This window comes from Mus musculus, chromosome 9, assembly GCF_000001635.26.
Source record: "Mus musculus strain C57BL/6J chromosome 9, GRCm38.p6 C57BL/6J".
Lineage (NCBI taxonomy): Eukaryota > Metazoa > Chordata > Mammalia > Rodentia > Muridae > Mus > Mus musculus.
In genome coordinates this window covers 88,349,400-88,365,171 of record NC_000075.6, presented here as the reverse complement: position 1 = coordinate 88,365,171, position 15,772 = coordinate 88,349,400, and the positions used below count along the sequence as shown (strand labels likewise).

Genomic DNA, 15,772 nt, shown 5'->3' with positions numbered 1-15,772 from the left:
AGCCAAGAGGACAAACCAGGGAAAACCTGCCCTGCCAAATGAGGTCCAAGCAGATGTACTATGCTAACATCTGGTGCACTTCCTGTCTTCAGATCATCTTACAGAAAGAAACACCTCAAATTTGGACATCTAAGAAAGACATATTTTAAAAGGGTTTTGTCTTTGTAGAGGAATAAAGTGATACTCTGCTAAGTGTTTTGGGCCTCCTTGCCAAGGTATTCGGTATGAAACCAGTCATGCTTCTGTCTGGGCACAAAATGTGCCAAAGTCCCTAATTCTGCCCCTTGTTGCATCTTCTCCCCATCTTCCTTTCCTCCCTCCCTAGACGCAGCCCCTGAAGACATCTCACCATGGCATCACAGATCAGGTTTCCCATGTTGCATTCCCTGAAGCGGCACGTCTGAGTGGAGCCATCCAGGTAGACGATCGTTCTCCCGAGTTCCTGGGTAGAATAATTATCTAATTTTATCCTCCATTGGTTAATGTCTGCTTTGATGGTCGCATCTAGAAAGAAAGGACATCAGAAAGGTGCAAGTGAGGGAGAGGAAGGCCTGTAATCCGGGCAGATCTCCTAGTGGGTGGGTTCTAGAGAAATGGAGTTTTGCCAGGCTTCCCTGCTGGAGCTTTGCGGTGCTCACATCTGTGCATTTTGGTTGTGGCTATAAAATCCCTTAGGAATGTTTATTTTGTTTGCTGACATTAATACCTGGGTGTATTTTGCCTTGAAGATGCTTTGAGCAGCTCAACATCAACACCTGGATGAGCCCCTGTGAGCCCACCTAGGATGGCACCATGGTCTTGCCATGAGGTTTGGCAGGCTGGACAGGTACAGAGGACCTGCTCAGGGTGTGGTTCCCAGCTTGCTTCCTCTCCAGCTGCTGAGAAGCCTAGGTTGTGAGCACAGACTCTCCTGTGCAGAGTAGGGCCTCACTGCCCATCCTTCTGAGCTGATGATGGTAAACAGCAAAGGGCTAGTAGAAGAGATCGTGACAGTGGGCCCATGCAGCATATGAAAACAGATGGCATAACAATATTCTTTTATTCTGAGTCTCAAAAAAACAAGGTACTTCTTGACAGACATGGGGGTACAATATACCCCCAGCCTAGGCTATATGTGGAGAGGCTGCCTCAAAACAAACAAACAAACAAAAACAGAAAAAAAGCAGTATTTGCTTGTTTCATGAATGAAGACGCTGAGGCCCATACCACACTGTCACTGCCTCTTGTTAGGTGGTCCAGATTTTGAGTGCTACTCTGTCCTATTTGAATTCCTTGTTTTGGTTCTCTTCTCTAGATAGGAGCTGATTGTGGCTTCTGCCCCACAGGACTAAGCTTTTGCAAAGCAAAAGAAGCTGTAGTGCACTGAGCAGACTTGGAAAAAAAAACCATGAGGGTTTGAGAGTGTGGCATTTCTTTATGAGCAAAGAGTAAATGCAAGGGGGAGGCTAAATTCTTCACAAGTGTCACTCACAGTCATTTCCTGAAACAAAACAAACAGAAGAGGGTGGAAGATGTAGCCACCTCTCCCCAGATCTCACCTTCAGGAATGCTGCTGTTGAGAAGAATGGGATTTCCATAGGAAGTGATAACATTGCCTTTATCATCAAACTCAACCTTCAGGTAGCCCAGGTATTTGCCAAAGGCATAGGCCTGGACCACAGGCACCTGCCGTCCATCATCTGCGGTGACTATGAATGGGTACTTCCCCGCAGGCACTTCTTTGGAAGGTGGATTTCCTGAAATAAAAGAAGCAAATTTGATCAGGTCCGCCTTTGCATATGGCAGGCCACTGGCTGAATGACAGCAGATTTTGACTTGGAGATTCACCATCTGCTGCTGTACATGGCTGGTCTTTCAGAGCCCTGTGGGACATTTGTCACTGACTCCAAATGCCCTTTTGGCACATAAGTCCTGCCATTCTCTACTCAGTGGGCATTTACTAAGCTGTTTCTAAGTCTGGGGCATTGTGCCTGGTAGTCTGATGTGGGTCAAACAGAAATAGAACACTGCCAAGATTATCTCTCTTTCATGCAGACTCACTCTCTCTTCCCCCTGGCTGAATGAAAACTAAGCCATTTTGATGTATTTCTGTTTCTGGATAAAACTCTTCTGCCTCTGCTTCCCAAGGGCTAAGATTACAGGTGTGCTACAATACCTGCTAAGCAATATAGGAAGGGAACTCAAGTGAGTGAATTAACAGTTCTCATTCTACGGGGTTGTCCAGACAATTCAGTGTCTTTAGATCCTCAGTGTGTGCCGGCCAGGCATAGTAGGTACACCATTTGTACTGCATGCCTCTTCCCCTTATAAGACGAAGGCATCCTCTAGAAACCTTGCACACACACTCATGGGCCTATAGTTGTTAATGAGGACCAAGGAGGGATGACTGAGCTGTTCCTAGGGTGACCGTGCTTTCTCAGGCAGGGACAGGCTTGCCCTTCACTGCAGGGGATAAGATGTGTAGGGAAGCCTCTACCTTGCTTTGCCAAGACATCCTCTTCTGGGCAGTGTTTGGAAAGCTGCAATTCCCCTAGCTGTCCATAGCGTGGCAGAGAATACCCCAGCCAAGTGGAAAAAAGATTAACAAATTGCAGAAATCTGGCATTCGGCACTTTCTTGGAAATTAAAGGGAGTGGCAAGCCAGACTTCTAGCCTTGGGTCTTTTTATTTTTTTATTTTTATTTTTTTTTCCTTCCTTCCACGGCAATAGCTTAAACAGAATGTTAGAAGTTAGGAACCTGCCATCCCTGTCAGATGCCCCAATTAGCTCAGCATGCACTCTGGCAGGGAGCACCTACTCTCTAGTTCAAAAAGGTCTTGATGTTCCTTTTCTGAGAACAAAAGATACATCAAGGTTATCTCACAAAGACCTAGTCAGGAACAGCAGCTTCCTTTGTGGCTGAGGTAAAAGTGGGTCTGGCTGCTAATCTCCTCCCCCACCCAGGCTGAGTTCCCATCACCCCCCTCCCCCCACTCACTCCCCATACATTTGGCAACCCCATAAAACCACCAGCGGGGGGGGGGGGGGGGGGGGGACAATCCAGACCTTCACATTTTCCACACTGTTCCTTGCTTTCCAGCCAAAGAACTAAACATTTATTACTTTCTGCTGTACTGAGTTATTTTTCTTGGACATGTATTTCCAAGCCTACTTCTGCTCAGATTTTTACCTCTCTTAATCCCCATGATTTTATTTATTTATTTATTTAGAGGAAGCTACACCACTATCACTTTTTGTTAATGCAAGCTTGGGCTCAAAGAGATGATGTAAATAAACTGTTAGTACTGACTGAACCAGGGAACAGACTGAGCCTGGAAGAGTATCAAGCCCTTTTCACAATCTCAAGCCAGATTCCAGTGAAAGAAAAATGAATTCCTGCACGTAAAGACCTCCAACCAGCAGAGCTAAGGCAGCACAAGCTTCCAGCCTGTGAGAAGCTCAGTACTAGGGGCCCGGGGCCCGTGAGTTCTCAGGAGTTGACCAACTTCCCTTATAACAACTCTACTTGGGATTGGATCCCAACTTCAGAGCTGGGCTTTTCAATAGACTCGTTTCATCTTGGAAAGCAACCATTTGAAGACTAGCTTCCACGAACTACTGCTGTGTGCGTGCAAAATGTGGCTTTGCTCTAAAGGACGCGGTGCTGAAGCTGAGCCGGGCAGAGCCTATGTAAAAGGACGAGATCAAGTGGTCACTGGGATGAGGAAAGTCCTTGTCTGACCCAAGAAACACCCAGAGAGATCACTGCCAAGGCCACTGGTCAGACCTCTGCCCTTTGGCTGGTTCTCCAGTGTACACAGGAAACCCTGAATGTCACCAGTTCTTATCAAGCGCCTGGAAACAGTTCCTTGGAGAGTGACTCTCTGTCCTGTGCATGTGACAAATGTTAGGGTTGTTTTGGAAAGGCACGATTATCCAAAGCCCAGCTTTCTTTTCGTGGGGCTTGTGTATGTATGCGTGCGTGCGTGCGTGCGTGCGTGTGTGTGCTGGGGCAGAGGGTTAGGGGGTCTCAGTGTTTATTTCTGGATGGTCACTATATTGTAGACCAGGCTGGCCTCGGACAGTTGCCTGCTTCTGCTTCCCAAGTTCTGGGATTAAAAGTGTTTATCACTATGCTTGGCCCTGTTTTTTTTTTTTTTTTTTTTTTTTGTTTTTTTGTTTTTTTGTTTCTGCTTCTACCTCTCAGGTGCTTGAATTACTGGCCTGTGCCACATCCGCCTTGAAACCTATCTTTTAAAACTGTGGGTCATGACCCACAGTCATAAGGGAGAGTATTGTGACTGAATGGCAGGCTACTGATCATACAGTGACCAAACACCCTACCCCTGCCCGGGATGGATTTTCATCTCAGAGTAATTACCACACACTGCATCTTTTTTCTTTTTCTTTTTCCTTTTTTTTTTTTTTTTTTTTTTTTTTGAGACAGGGTTTCTCTGTATAGCCCTGGCTGTCCTGGAACTTAAGACTTCACGGTAGCCTTGGTTCTGAGCACATATGTGCACTTCGCGCTGCACATGTGTGGTCACACTGGCAGTGACAGTATTGATCAACTCTGAAAAAGCACTGAAGATGCTGAAGTATCAAATATTCAGCTAAGACTTAAGTTTCTACATAAAAATAAGCAAATCTATCTTACTAATATGCAAATTTACTTTTGTCTAAGATAAATGGTAAAAATATATACATACCAACTAATTACCTTAAAATAAGTTTCTTGCGTTGGTGAGATGGCCCAGTGGGGAGAATGCTTGAGATACAAGCCAGAGTTCTATCCCAGGAGCCCACAGTAGAGAGAGAACCAGCTCTCAAGCTAGATGTGGTGGCACGTGCCTGAAACCCCAGCATCCAGGAGATGGAAGCACAAGGACACAAGTTCAAAGTCATCCTTGGCAATCTAGCAACTTCTAGGCCAGGTATAGAACCTGATCTTTAAAAAGGTGCGGCAGGGAGCACATACCACACTGACTGAAAGGACTACGGGTAGTGGCTTCTCTCTTTCCTTGTTACTCTAATACAGCAGTGAGTCTTCTAACCCTGTCCTAGGTAAAGAACACATAGCAGTTTTAGTTCAGCTGCTCTATAATTTATTTTGTGAATTCCCACAAATTTTAATTCTGTAGTCTTAACATAATTGCTGTTCCTTAAATATATGGATAATGTGAAGTTCATACTTAGTAAATGTGTGCTTAGGTCTAGAATCAATCATACTGGAAATAAAGTAATTTGTTTTTAAAATCTGACCAGTCAAATATTTTAAAAGAGTTGTATAAACTCCAGCTTACTGGTGCACGCCTTTAATGATAGCACTTGGGAGGCAGAGGCAGGTGGATCTGAAGACAGAGGTGTGTCTGAAGCCAGCCTGGTCCACACAGCGAGACACTGCCTCAAAAAAAAAAAATTCTGTACTTAGTAACATCCATTTAGCAATACTGCACACCCGCGCCGCATGTGTTAGCCACCCAGGCTAACAAGAGAAGAATATGAAAGCAGCCAGACTGGTCAGGATACGTGAAGTTTCAGCACTTCTGAAGGCTGGCTTCAAAAGAAACACACAGTGAGGAAGCTCTAGGAACTAGAAGGGTCCAAGAGTGGGATGGGACATGGGGGCCCAAGAGTGGAGTTCTGAAGCTGTCTGCCAAGGACCAAGTCTCAGCCTTGTCTGAGAAGTGAAGTGGCTGAGGTGGAGTGGAGGTGACACTCATTCAGGGTATTGGAGAAGGATTCTGTGAGCCCAGGGTACTGGATCTGTTGTCCACACAGACGCACTTCCTCACAGGATGACAGCAGGAGCTGGTGTGCAGACACAGATAGGAAATTGGGTACTGACCACTTGGTGATATGGGAGGGTGCTGGGAAGCTATTGGTACAGTGGTAAGATAGGGGCAGGTGGTATGAGCCCCACACTTTACCGTAGTAGTAGCTTGCAGACATTATATGTTGTTCTCCCAAAAAAAAAAAAAAAAAAAAAAAAAAAAAGGAAAGAGAGGGGAAAAAAAACTTCTTAAAATCTCAAAGAGTAACTAGTTAATTTCCATGCATGTTTGTCTTTCTAGGAAGCAGTATGTCAGAAAGGAAGAGGTCACACATTCCCAGGACTGAGCCCTTTACTGAACTGCAGATTAGAAACTGATATCCGCTCTTATCCAAGAGAAGAACCAAATGTCCAGTCCAGCTATTGACAGGCAGACAGGGCAGTCCCTTGTCATGCCTGCTGCAGGCTCCGACTTGAACTACTTTCCTACTTTTTATCATAGACCATTTTTTGTGACTCTGGGGTGTAACTCCTTCAGAGGCAGCATTTGCCTCTTGGGCCTCCTTCCTGCAGCTCTTACACTTTGCAAGCCTGACTGGGAAGGCTTCTGCTCTTTGAGTGTGACATCCAGCCATGCCAGGGTTAGTGGAAAGAACCTGGACAGAGTTCCTCCACTGGTGGGGTATCATGCACTAGTAGTTATGCTACACTTAACTTGGAGGTTTTTAGAATGTGGGTTACAAATAAACAACAAACAAGACAAGAAGGGAACTAATTTAGTGGGCAGTAATACACACAAAAGACTAAATAAAAGACCAGAGTCTATCAGGTGCTATTCAGGTGCTTCAGGGACGTTTTCCTTTGGGCTGTGTGCATGTCACATGCTGAGACATTTCTTAAACTTTAAATTTCTAGCTGAGCATGATGGCTCATGCCACTATTCCCAGCTCTACAGAGGCTTACATAGAAAGACTGCCATGATTTGAGTCTAGCCTGGGCTACAGAGTAAATTCCAGATCAGACAATAAGATCTGGACTTAAAACACAAAAGGATGTATGCTTCCACAAGCTGTGTTCTTTTTACTACATTTACTATGTAATGTTTAACAGACTTAATTTAGCTTCTTGGTAATTTCTTTTCTTTTCTTTTCTTTTCTTTTCTTTTCTTTTCTTTTCTTTTCTTTTCTTCTCTTCTCTTCTCTTCTCTTCTCTTTTCTTCCTTTCCTTTCCTTTCTTCTCTCTCTCTCTCTCTCTCTCTCTCTCTCTCTCTCTCTCTCTCTCTCTCTCTCTTGTTGCTTCTTGGTAATTTCATAAAATGGTTTAGTAAAAGATTGCTTAAGTTTTTTTCAGTGTGTGTGGTGTGTGTGTGTTTGTGTGTGTATGTGAGAGAGAAAGAGAGAGTGAGTAAGTGAGAGAGAGAGAGAGAGTGAGTAAGTGAGAGAGAGAGAGACAGAATAAATATGAGGATATGCTGTGGTACACATGAGGTCAGAGGACAACTAACTTTTGGGCTTTAGTTTCTCTCCTTCTGCCCTTATATGGGTTCAGACTCAGGTCTCTAGGCTAGTACAGCAAGTACCTTTATCTGCTGAGTTTTCTTGTCAGCCTGTCTGAAAAAAAATTTTTTTTTTAAGGCTGGCAAAAATTTGTTTAAATACATGAGTAGGTCTCATTTCATATCATGTCCTTTAATTGCTATATTTAGTCCTCAAAAGAGAGCCAAAACACATTTTCATGGGAGCAAGTTTAATCTTGGTAATCTATTATGAAATGTGAAACAAATGACTTAGACTCGGGTCAGCGTTTAAGAGACTGGATTCAGGAGATGAGCAAGCTACAGCTCACCCTCAGATCTCTCATGTTGCAGGACTTGCTGGCTGGGGCAATAGTTGTAAGAGCAAAAGGATAATCACCATTCCCTCCAGCTTCTTGGGCTAGCAGGGTGCCGTAATCAGTAGCCACACGGTGCAGCAGACTGTGGGTGCCCAAATGATGCCACAAAGTGGCACAGATGGTAAAGAAACATCAAAGTGACAAAGGGGGGGGTGATTGCATCATCTGGAGTAAGGGGTGGCTCTGTGTGTGTGTGTGTGTGTGTGTGTGTGTGTGTGATGGTATTCTTGTGACATTAGTGCTTCCTGTCATACCAGTAGAAGGGGGACCTTACAGTCAAGGTTAAGTCAACATATAACGTTGTCAGCCAGGACTACAAAGCAAAGTGAGACTCTGTCTCCATAAAAATGAAACAAACAATATAAGATCCTGTCTCAAGGTAAAAAGAAACAAAATAACAAGAAAAGAAACTGAAGAACAACAACAATACAAGCAGGATAGTCTGGGTGCTTTGGGGATTTTCGGTTTACTTTATACATATCTCTGAGAGTGCACAAGTCTGTACACGTATACCTGTTAGATCCTCTTGTAAAATGTCATGCTAACTGTGGCTCAAGCCAACATAAAGGGTGAAGTGGCAGGAGCATCAACTGGTTTCTGCTGTGTGTTGTAGCCTTCTAAAACTCCCTTGGGGAAGAGCTACAAAGCCCCCAGAGTTTGAATAGGTCATATCCACAGGATTGCTGTAGAATTGTAATAAGACCAGGCAAGTATGAAGACTCACCTGAAACTGTTGTGTCTTGGATGTGGTTTGTCTAGTGTGTGTTCATGTGTTAGCAGCTTATTAGTCCTCACTGTGGTGACACTGAGGGACGGTGAAACCTTCAAGGAGTGTCTAATGTGAGGTGACAAGGTCACTGGAGCTAGCACCCTCAGAGGAGAGTAGTTCTTTTGAGACCACAGTTAGTTCTATGTGAGGGAGTGGTTGTAACAGGAGGGCCACCACACACACCTGGGCTCCCTGTACATGTCCCTTCCTGATTCTCTCCCATGTTGTGATATGATGAAGAGCCAGGGGGACATTCACCCAAGGCCAAACCAGTGAAGTCAACTGTTCCCAGACTCTTAATCTTCAAAACGGTGACAGACTTCTTATTAGAAAGCCAAAGTGCCCAGAGGGTCAGGTGACTTGCCTGTTCAAGGTCATTCAAGTGAGTTAGGAATGAGGACTTTGACTCAATATCGTGTTTCTTTTCTTTCTATAATTTGTACTGTATCTCACTTCCTGATTCCAAATGTAATATATATTCAGCATTTAAAAATTCTAAGAAGTTCTATGAAAATGATGATGATGATGAAACTTTCCAAACCAGATACAGAGGTGTATGCTTATAGTCCTACCATTCTCCTGAGAGGTGGGAGAATGGGGCCAATCAGGGCTAGATAGTGAAACTCTGTCTTAGAAAACCAAAAGCTGGGAATATAGGTGTTTAAAATACAGAAAGGTCTGGATTCAGGTCCAAGAACCACTGAAAATATCTAAAAAAAAATTTCATCTTTTAAAAATTCTACCGTTGGCTGACCTTTGTCTGGAGATCAATAATTTTTTTAGTTTCATTATGTGTGCTATGTGCTTGTAGTGTAGACTTTTAATCATGACATGAATGAATTCTTGGAACGTCTCCCAGCAGGATTACCTGTCCTCATCTAATGCAAAGTATAACACATAATCCTGCATATTACAGCTAATACATCATATACTGCACACTGAATGAACATCCTAGCTTGCAGAACGCATCAAAACAATTACCTGTGTAGAGAAAGGTGTTGGAGTGTCCTCCCACCACGATGTCCACACCTCGAACTTTCTGAGCGATAAGTTTGTCCATCTCAAAACCAGAGTGCCCCAGGGCGATGATCTTATTCACATTTAGCGTCTTTAGTTTATCTACTTCAGGCTGCAATGCAGAGATTTCATCTTCAAAGACTAAATTTGTCCCTAAAGAATATTAATGAAATGGATATTAAAAGAATTTCATTGTACTATTTATATACCAACACACTAATACAATCTCTTGTTAAAGCTCTCTTCACTTACTAACAGCAAAATGTATGAATACATTTTGTACAAAAGCTTGAGTGGTCATGAAAAATTTAAATCAATGTTCTTGGTTGCATTCACCTAATATTGCATTGGGTTAAGGCTGTAGATGGTACATACAAACTATACATATACATATACATATACATATACATATACATATACATATACATATACATATACATATACATATACATATATATATATGTATATATACATACACATATACATATATATATGTATATATACATACACATATATAACCAATATATATATATATGTAACTGTCTTAGGGTTTTACTGCTGTGCACAGATACTATGACCATGGCAAGTCTTATAAAGGACAACATTTAATTAGGGCTGGCTACAGGTTCAGAGGTTCAGAGGTTCAGGCCATTATCATCAAGGTGGGAACTTGGCAGCATCTAGGCATGCATGATGCAGGCAGAGCTGAGAGTTCTACATCTTCTTCTGAAGGCTGCTAGCAGAAAACTGACTTTCAGGTAGCTAGGGTGAGGGTCTTAAACCCACATCCACAATGGCACACCTACTCCAACAAGGTCACACCTTCTAATGGTGCCATTCCCTGGGCCAAGCATGTACAAACCATCACAGTAACATTTATTTTTGTTTGCACATACATACTACAATACATGCGTGGAGGTCAGAGGACAATTTTCAAGAATTGGTTCTCTTTGTCCACCATGTGGGTCCTGGGGATCAAACTCAGGACATCAGGCGATGCAGCAAGCATCATTTTCTGTTGAACCATCTCACTGGGCCATAGATGATATATTTGCACAAACTGAATCTCATACTACAAAGAGACTTCAGGTATGGTTTGTTTCCAGCTCCTTTTACATTTAGGCCTTCACACTAACCATGAAAAACATGTCTGAGCACAAAGGCATGGTCTTTACAACGGCTGCCAGTGTCATTGCTTTGCCTGGAAACCTAAAATGTCTTCAGACCTAAAATGTCAACATGTAGGTTTTGAAAGCCAATTTCAAAAGGAGGTTTTTACATTTTATTTATTTGTTTTTTTTATTTATTTATACTTAGGGATTTCAGATCTCTCCTCCTACCATGTAGGTTCCAGGGTTTGAACTCCAGGTATCAGGTGAGGTGGAAAGTCCCCTTCATTACCCCAGAGCCATCTTGCTGGCCCTTGGAAACTAATTTTAGCATGGTAGATGACAACTGCTTACTTGCAGGCAGGGTGTGGCACCATTGGAGTAGAACTGATTGCTGCATTGCATCATAGAGGCCTCATCTAAACATGGCCTGCCCTAGGAAGGGTCGCGAACCTCATGGAGCTCACCCAGTGCTAATAATGAGTGCCTTGGGCTCTGGGTAGCATAGGCCCTGGGAATCCTATGCTGAGACATAAACAAGGCCTCCAAGCCTGGAGCCCAAACTTAGCAAGTCTTCAGTGGTCACGAGGGGACCACCGACATGGCGTCCTGAAGTCTCACCCAGCACTCTATTGCAAGGCAGTCCTCCAGTTGACCTAGATGCTCTCAGGTTAGTTTCTAAGAACCGGCACTAAAATGAAAGTGTCCCAAATGCAAAAGTCTCATAAAGAGGTTTCAAGAGGGAAGTCTGCAAAGCCCAGTGTAAAAAGAGTTTCTCCAAACAGCAGACTAAGGGAGACACAGCCATCGACCATTCGTGCACAGGGCTCCACTTCCCTGATGGAATTACTGAGTCCTGACTCCATGCTAACTCCGCAGATGCAAAGTATGGATGATAAATCCCAGCATGAAAGCTCTGTGGCCATGGAGGCTGCAAAAGAGCAGGTGGGAAGTTAGCAGCTGGCTTGCCAGGGCTGAAGTAGCTTAAGTCTGCACTGAAAACGGCAATGCTGTGCTACCGTTGCCTGTCACAGGAATGCCAGGGATGATCTGATTCTTGTCTGTAACCCCGATAAGCTTGGGGTTCCCTGGACAGCCCTCAGTGCTGAGTCCATCACTTGCGGGGAAGTCCTGGTGGCAGGAGCTTGAAGCAGCTGTCATATGACATCCACGGTTAGAAAGCAGAGAGTCATAAGAGGGGAAACTCTTTTCTTTTATTCAACCCAGGACCCAACCCTAGGGAATGGTGCCATCTTTATGGTGGATTGTCCCACCTTAATTAAGACAACACCTCACAAGCATTCCTGGGGACTTGTCTCCTAGGTGACTCTTGTGAGGTTGACCATTCATACTAACCATCACAGCCCTCTTTTCTATCAGCCTTCTTTGGATATTTCTCTAGAATAGCAAGATGCACCCCTCCTTCTGCTATGCAGCCCCTTCCCCTCCTGCCTCATTCCTCTTCATTCTATCTTCTGACACAGCCTCATTTACTTATTCTCTCACTGAAAATGTGAGCACAGGGAGAAACAGACTTCTTGATTGGCATTTCTAGCGCCTAGAACAGTGTGAGGCACAGAGCATCTCAGGGGAGGGGCGGAGAGGGGCAGAGAGGGGCGGGGAAGGGTGAGGAGGGGCAGGAGGAAGGATGTGGATAGAATGTTGCTATCCTCTCCTTTGGATCCTGCCCAGCAACAAAACAGTTCTGAGAAAAGCTTCAGGTCTGGACACCACATGTATAGCTCTCATGGGATGTATTTTAGAATGCATGCACGCACACAGCAGGGGTGGGGGATTTCAAACTAAATGTGCTAGGAATTGATGTTATTCATGTGTACGTGCTCCGAGCACTACAATTAGGAAAACTGTTTTGCTGGGGACCAGAGATCTCTGGGGGCTGCTTGTGCCAGGCTTCACTTACAGTTTTGAACACACAGAATTAAACAGAGACACTGTTTAGTCAACAAAGAAGTTCACCGAGCAGAGACAGCGATGCCCTTCAGAGGATAACTGAGAACAACACAGAATCTGCCACCGTGGCTTACTAATCACCATCCTTCATCTGCCACAGACCATAAAAACTTGGCCGGCCAAGCTTTTCCACATCTATTCCCAAGCTATAAGGACCGTGAAAGTAGAAGATACCTGGATTTGAGAGGAAAGGGGTTTCCTTTGAAGTATATCCAACAATCCCCACAACCTCACCGCCAACAGAGAGAACTTTAGATGGCAGAAAAAGTCCAGATATCTGATGTGCTAGAGGCCCCCGTGCCTTAATGTTTGCGCTCAGAATTGGAAATTTAACGTTTCTGAGGAGGGGATCAATCAGTCCTTCCACACCGTTATCAAATTCATGATTTCCCAGTGCCTAAGTAAAACAGAAAAGAAAAAAGAAAAAAAAAGAATTAAGTATCTGGAATTTTCCAATAAAAGCATATTTTAAAGTATATCATGTTAGCCCAGTGGCACCAAAATGGGCTGGCCTCTATGACACCTGACCACATACATGTTCTAGTGTTCTCCTTACCTCCAAAGGGGCCCCTTGGGCTGAGCCCAGAGACACGTAGATCACAGGTAGGTACAGCATTGTTGCCCTGGGCGCCTCATCCAGTGAAGCTGCTGTGAATGTGTGCATTTGGGACTCCCTGTCCCAGCCCCCTCCAGCCAGATGGCTCACAGACCACCTTTACCAGGGCCTACCCAGCTCATCTTCATTGTTTTCGGGAGTTAGCCCACAGGTCAGGCCCAGACCAGAATGCAGACACCCCCAGAACCCCCTTTCATTGCTTCCCTTGGGTCACATCTCAAGTCCTCACAACTGCTATACTCAAGGACTTCTCCAATTCATCTAGGCGAATCAGGCCTGACAGAAGTCTCTGTTAGACTGGGCATTGATCACCCCTGTACCCCGAGCAGGATAGAAAGCCATGAGAACATTACAGGTACGTGGAAAGAGAAAGAAGTCACTTGCTTTGGCGTCTGGAGGAAGCCTTCTGCCAGCTGAGAATCAAGAATTTCAGCCCAATGAACAAAGTTGGCTGTGAAGGTTGCAGACAGAGGGACAATAGGCCTTTTATATAGGAAAATTTTTGTTATCAAATAGAAATGTTAAAATAGCAATGAACTGTGCTTAAGGCTTGCTTTTATCCTTTCCTAGGTATTTTCTGGAAGTCTCCCAACTAAAACTAAAACTTTGTTTACAGTAAAGATAGCTTAATGTTCCCCTATAGCTCCTGTGATCTCGAGTTTTACCGTGCCAGCTGTAATCCTAGCCAGTGCACATAAGAACCACCCTATGATCTCATTTACCAAAAAAGGGAAAAGTTTCCTTAGCTACCTTTGGAGCTGCAGCTTCAGAAGCCACCAAAACCAGTATGTGTGGCTGTTGCAATGACAAGGACATCTCTTATTTTGAGCAGCCCGAACCCAAGAGTGTGTACCCTCCTCCTAAGCACTTGTTCTCTCCCATGCTTACATTTTAATGGAACTTTCTTCCTCATAAACTAATCTACTACAGCCCTGCTTTACACTTGTAAAGTGTACACTGTACACCTGCCTTGTCCTAGAATTCTTTTGTCGTTCTCCAAGTCGAAGACTTTAAAAGGAAGCTCTCAGACAGCCCCATCCACAGCAGCTTAGACTAAGGAAGGACTTGCTGGTGAGGTGAACAAGATACCTCAGCAGGTTCTGGATTTACTCTGTGCACAGGACTTCAGGTAGAGCAGGGGTGGCGTTGAGTACCATCTGTATGATATTCCCACCCTCAGAGTCACAGCAGATTTCTTCAGAAAGCCCTGTCTGTCCCTTCCTCGTGCGGCCTCCTGCATAACCCCAGCTCTGGGCAGTCGCCCACTTGGTTTGGCTGCTAAGGTCATTTTACTTCCTCGGTACCTAAATCCACTGAGGTTATCAGTGCAACCTCAGTCTCCTTCACTTTCCTCATCTGAGAGAGGCCTGGCAGCACTGGCTCTAGGTCCTTGATGCTAACAAGGGCCATGGTACATTCTCCTCCACCTCGTTTCCTCTTCCCAGTGAGGCAGGTAAGTAAGCACAACAAATAGTTTAGTAATGAACCTGGCTTGTGCAATGCACATACACCTCTTCTAACACTGCACTTGGCAGCCTGGTACTGCACATACTATGTGCACACACCACCCTCCAAACAATGCACTTGACAACCTAGGACCCCACCTTCCCTGAGCTGCACATACCACTCTCTCCAGACAATGGAGTTAAGTTCCTTCTCTCCTGAACAACCATCAAACAATTTCTATTCAGTCATACTCCAGTTATGTCTAGGTATGAGGGTAGGGAGGCAATCTGGCCTGAGCTAGTTTGGGGCACATGTTGAATAGGGCAAACTGTCCCGTAAGTGAACTTTTAGGGAGAAATCTGAATGCTATTTCCTTGTTGTTCCTTTATTATCCCTGAGTTCCTTTATTAGAACGTTTTAATAAGAAGACAAAAACCTAGAAAACTTTGGTGGGACATGACCACCAGTCATGTAACACCAGAACATTCCAGAACTATATTGTGGGGTCATTTGTTGTCTGTCTCCGGGCTAAACTGAGTGCTCTCAAGTTATGTTGGCCTTTTTGTCCTGTTCACCTTGTTTCCTCATTTGGCACACTGGCGCTGACTGAGCACCTGTCACTCAAAGGGCTGAGTGAACTCTCTAGGAAGCACGCAGCTATCCACAGTCCCACCCTGTCTCCCCTGGAAAGTTCATGGTTGCTGAACTCACACCTTTCCCCACCTCTGATGCTATACCCAGTCTCCCCTCCTCCTAGCTAGTTAACTTCTCTAAGAGCTGATCCAGGTCTAAAGGGTCTCTCAGTCTCAGACATTTGTTTTTCTTTCTTCTAGTCTTAAAACATCAAGTTTTCTTCCTATGGTAAAATAAATTACCCTTTGTTATATAATAATTTTTTAAAAAAAGATTTTTTTATTTTATTTATAAGAGTACATTGTAGCTATCTTCAGACACTCCAGAAGAGGGCATCAGATCTCACCACAGATGATTATGAGCCACCATGTGGTTGCTGGGAATTGAACTCAGGACCTCTGGAAGAGCAGTCAGTGCTCTTAACCACTGAGCCATCTCTCCAGCCCTGTAATAATCTTAAGTACAGAGTTTTGTATTTGGTGGATGTTTCTTGTTTTGGGGTTTTTTTGAGACAGGGTCTCACTGTGTAGCTCAGGATGGCCTCGAACTGAGTCTTGCATTAGCT

The 15,772-nt window shown here is 44.3% G+C and overlaps 1 protein-coding gene across 1 annotated transcript in view; it reads right to left on the bottom strand.

Annotated features, from left to right (window-relative positions):
* Window positions 1-15,772, bottom strand: part of Nt5e (5' nucleotidase, ecto) — a 44,481-nt gene that overhangs the window by 6,918 nt on the left and 21,791 nt on the right. Inside the window, exons 2-5 of the mRNA NM_011851.4 lie at window positions 12,687-12,909; window positions 9,397-9,585; window positions 1,539-1,736; window positions 350-504 (exon numbers count right to left, since the gene is read on the bottom strand). Coding sequence (NP_035981.1) covers window positions 350-504; window positions 1,539-1,736; window positions 9,397-9,585; window positions 12,687-12,909 — 765 coding nt within the window. The remainder of the gene's footprint in view (window positions 1-349; window positions 505-1,538; window positions 1,737-9,396; window positions 9,586-12,686; window positions 12,910-15,772) is intronic.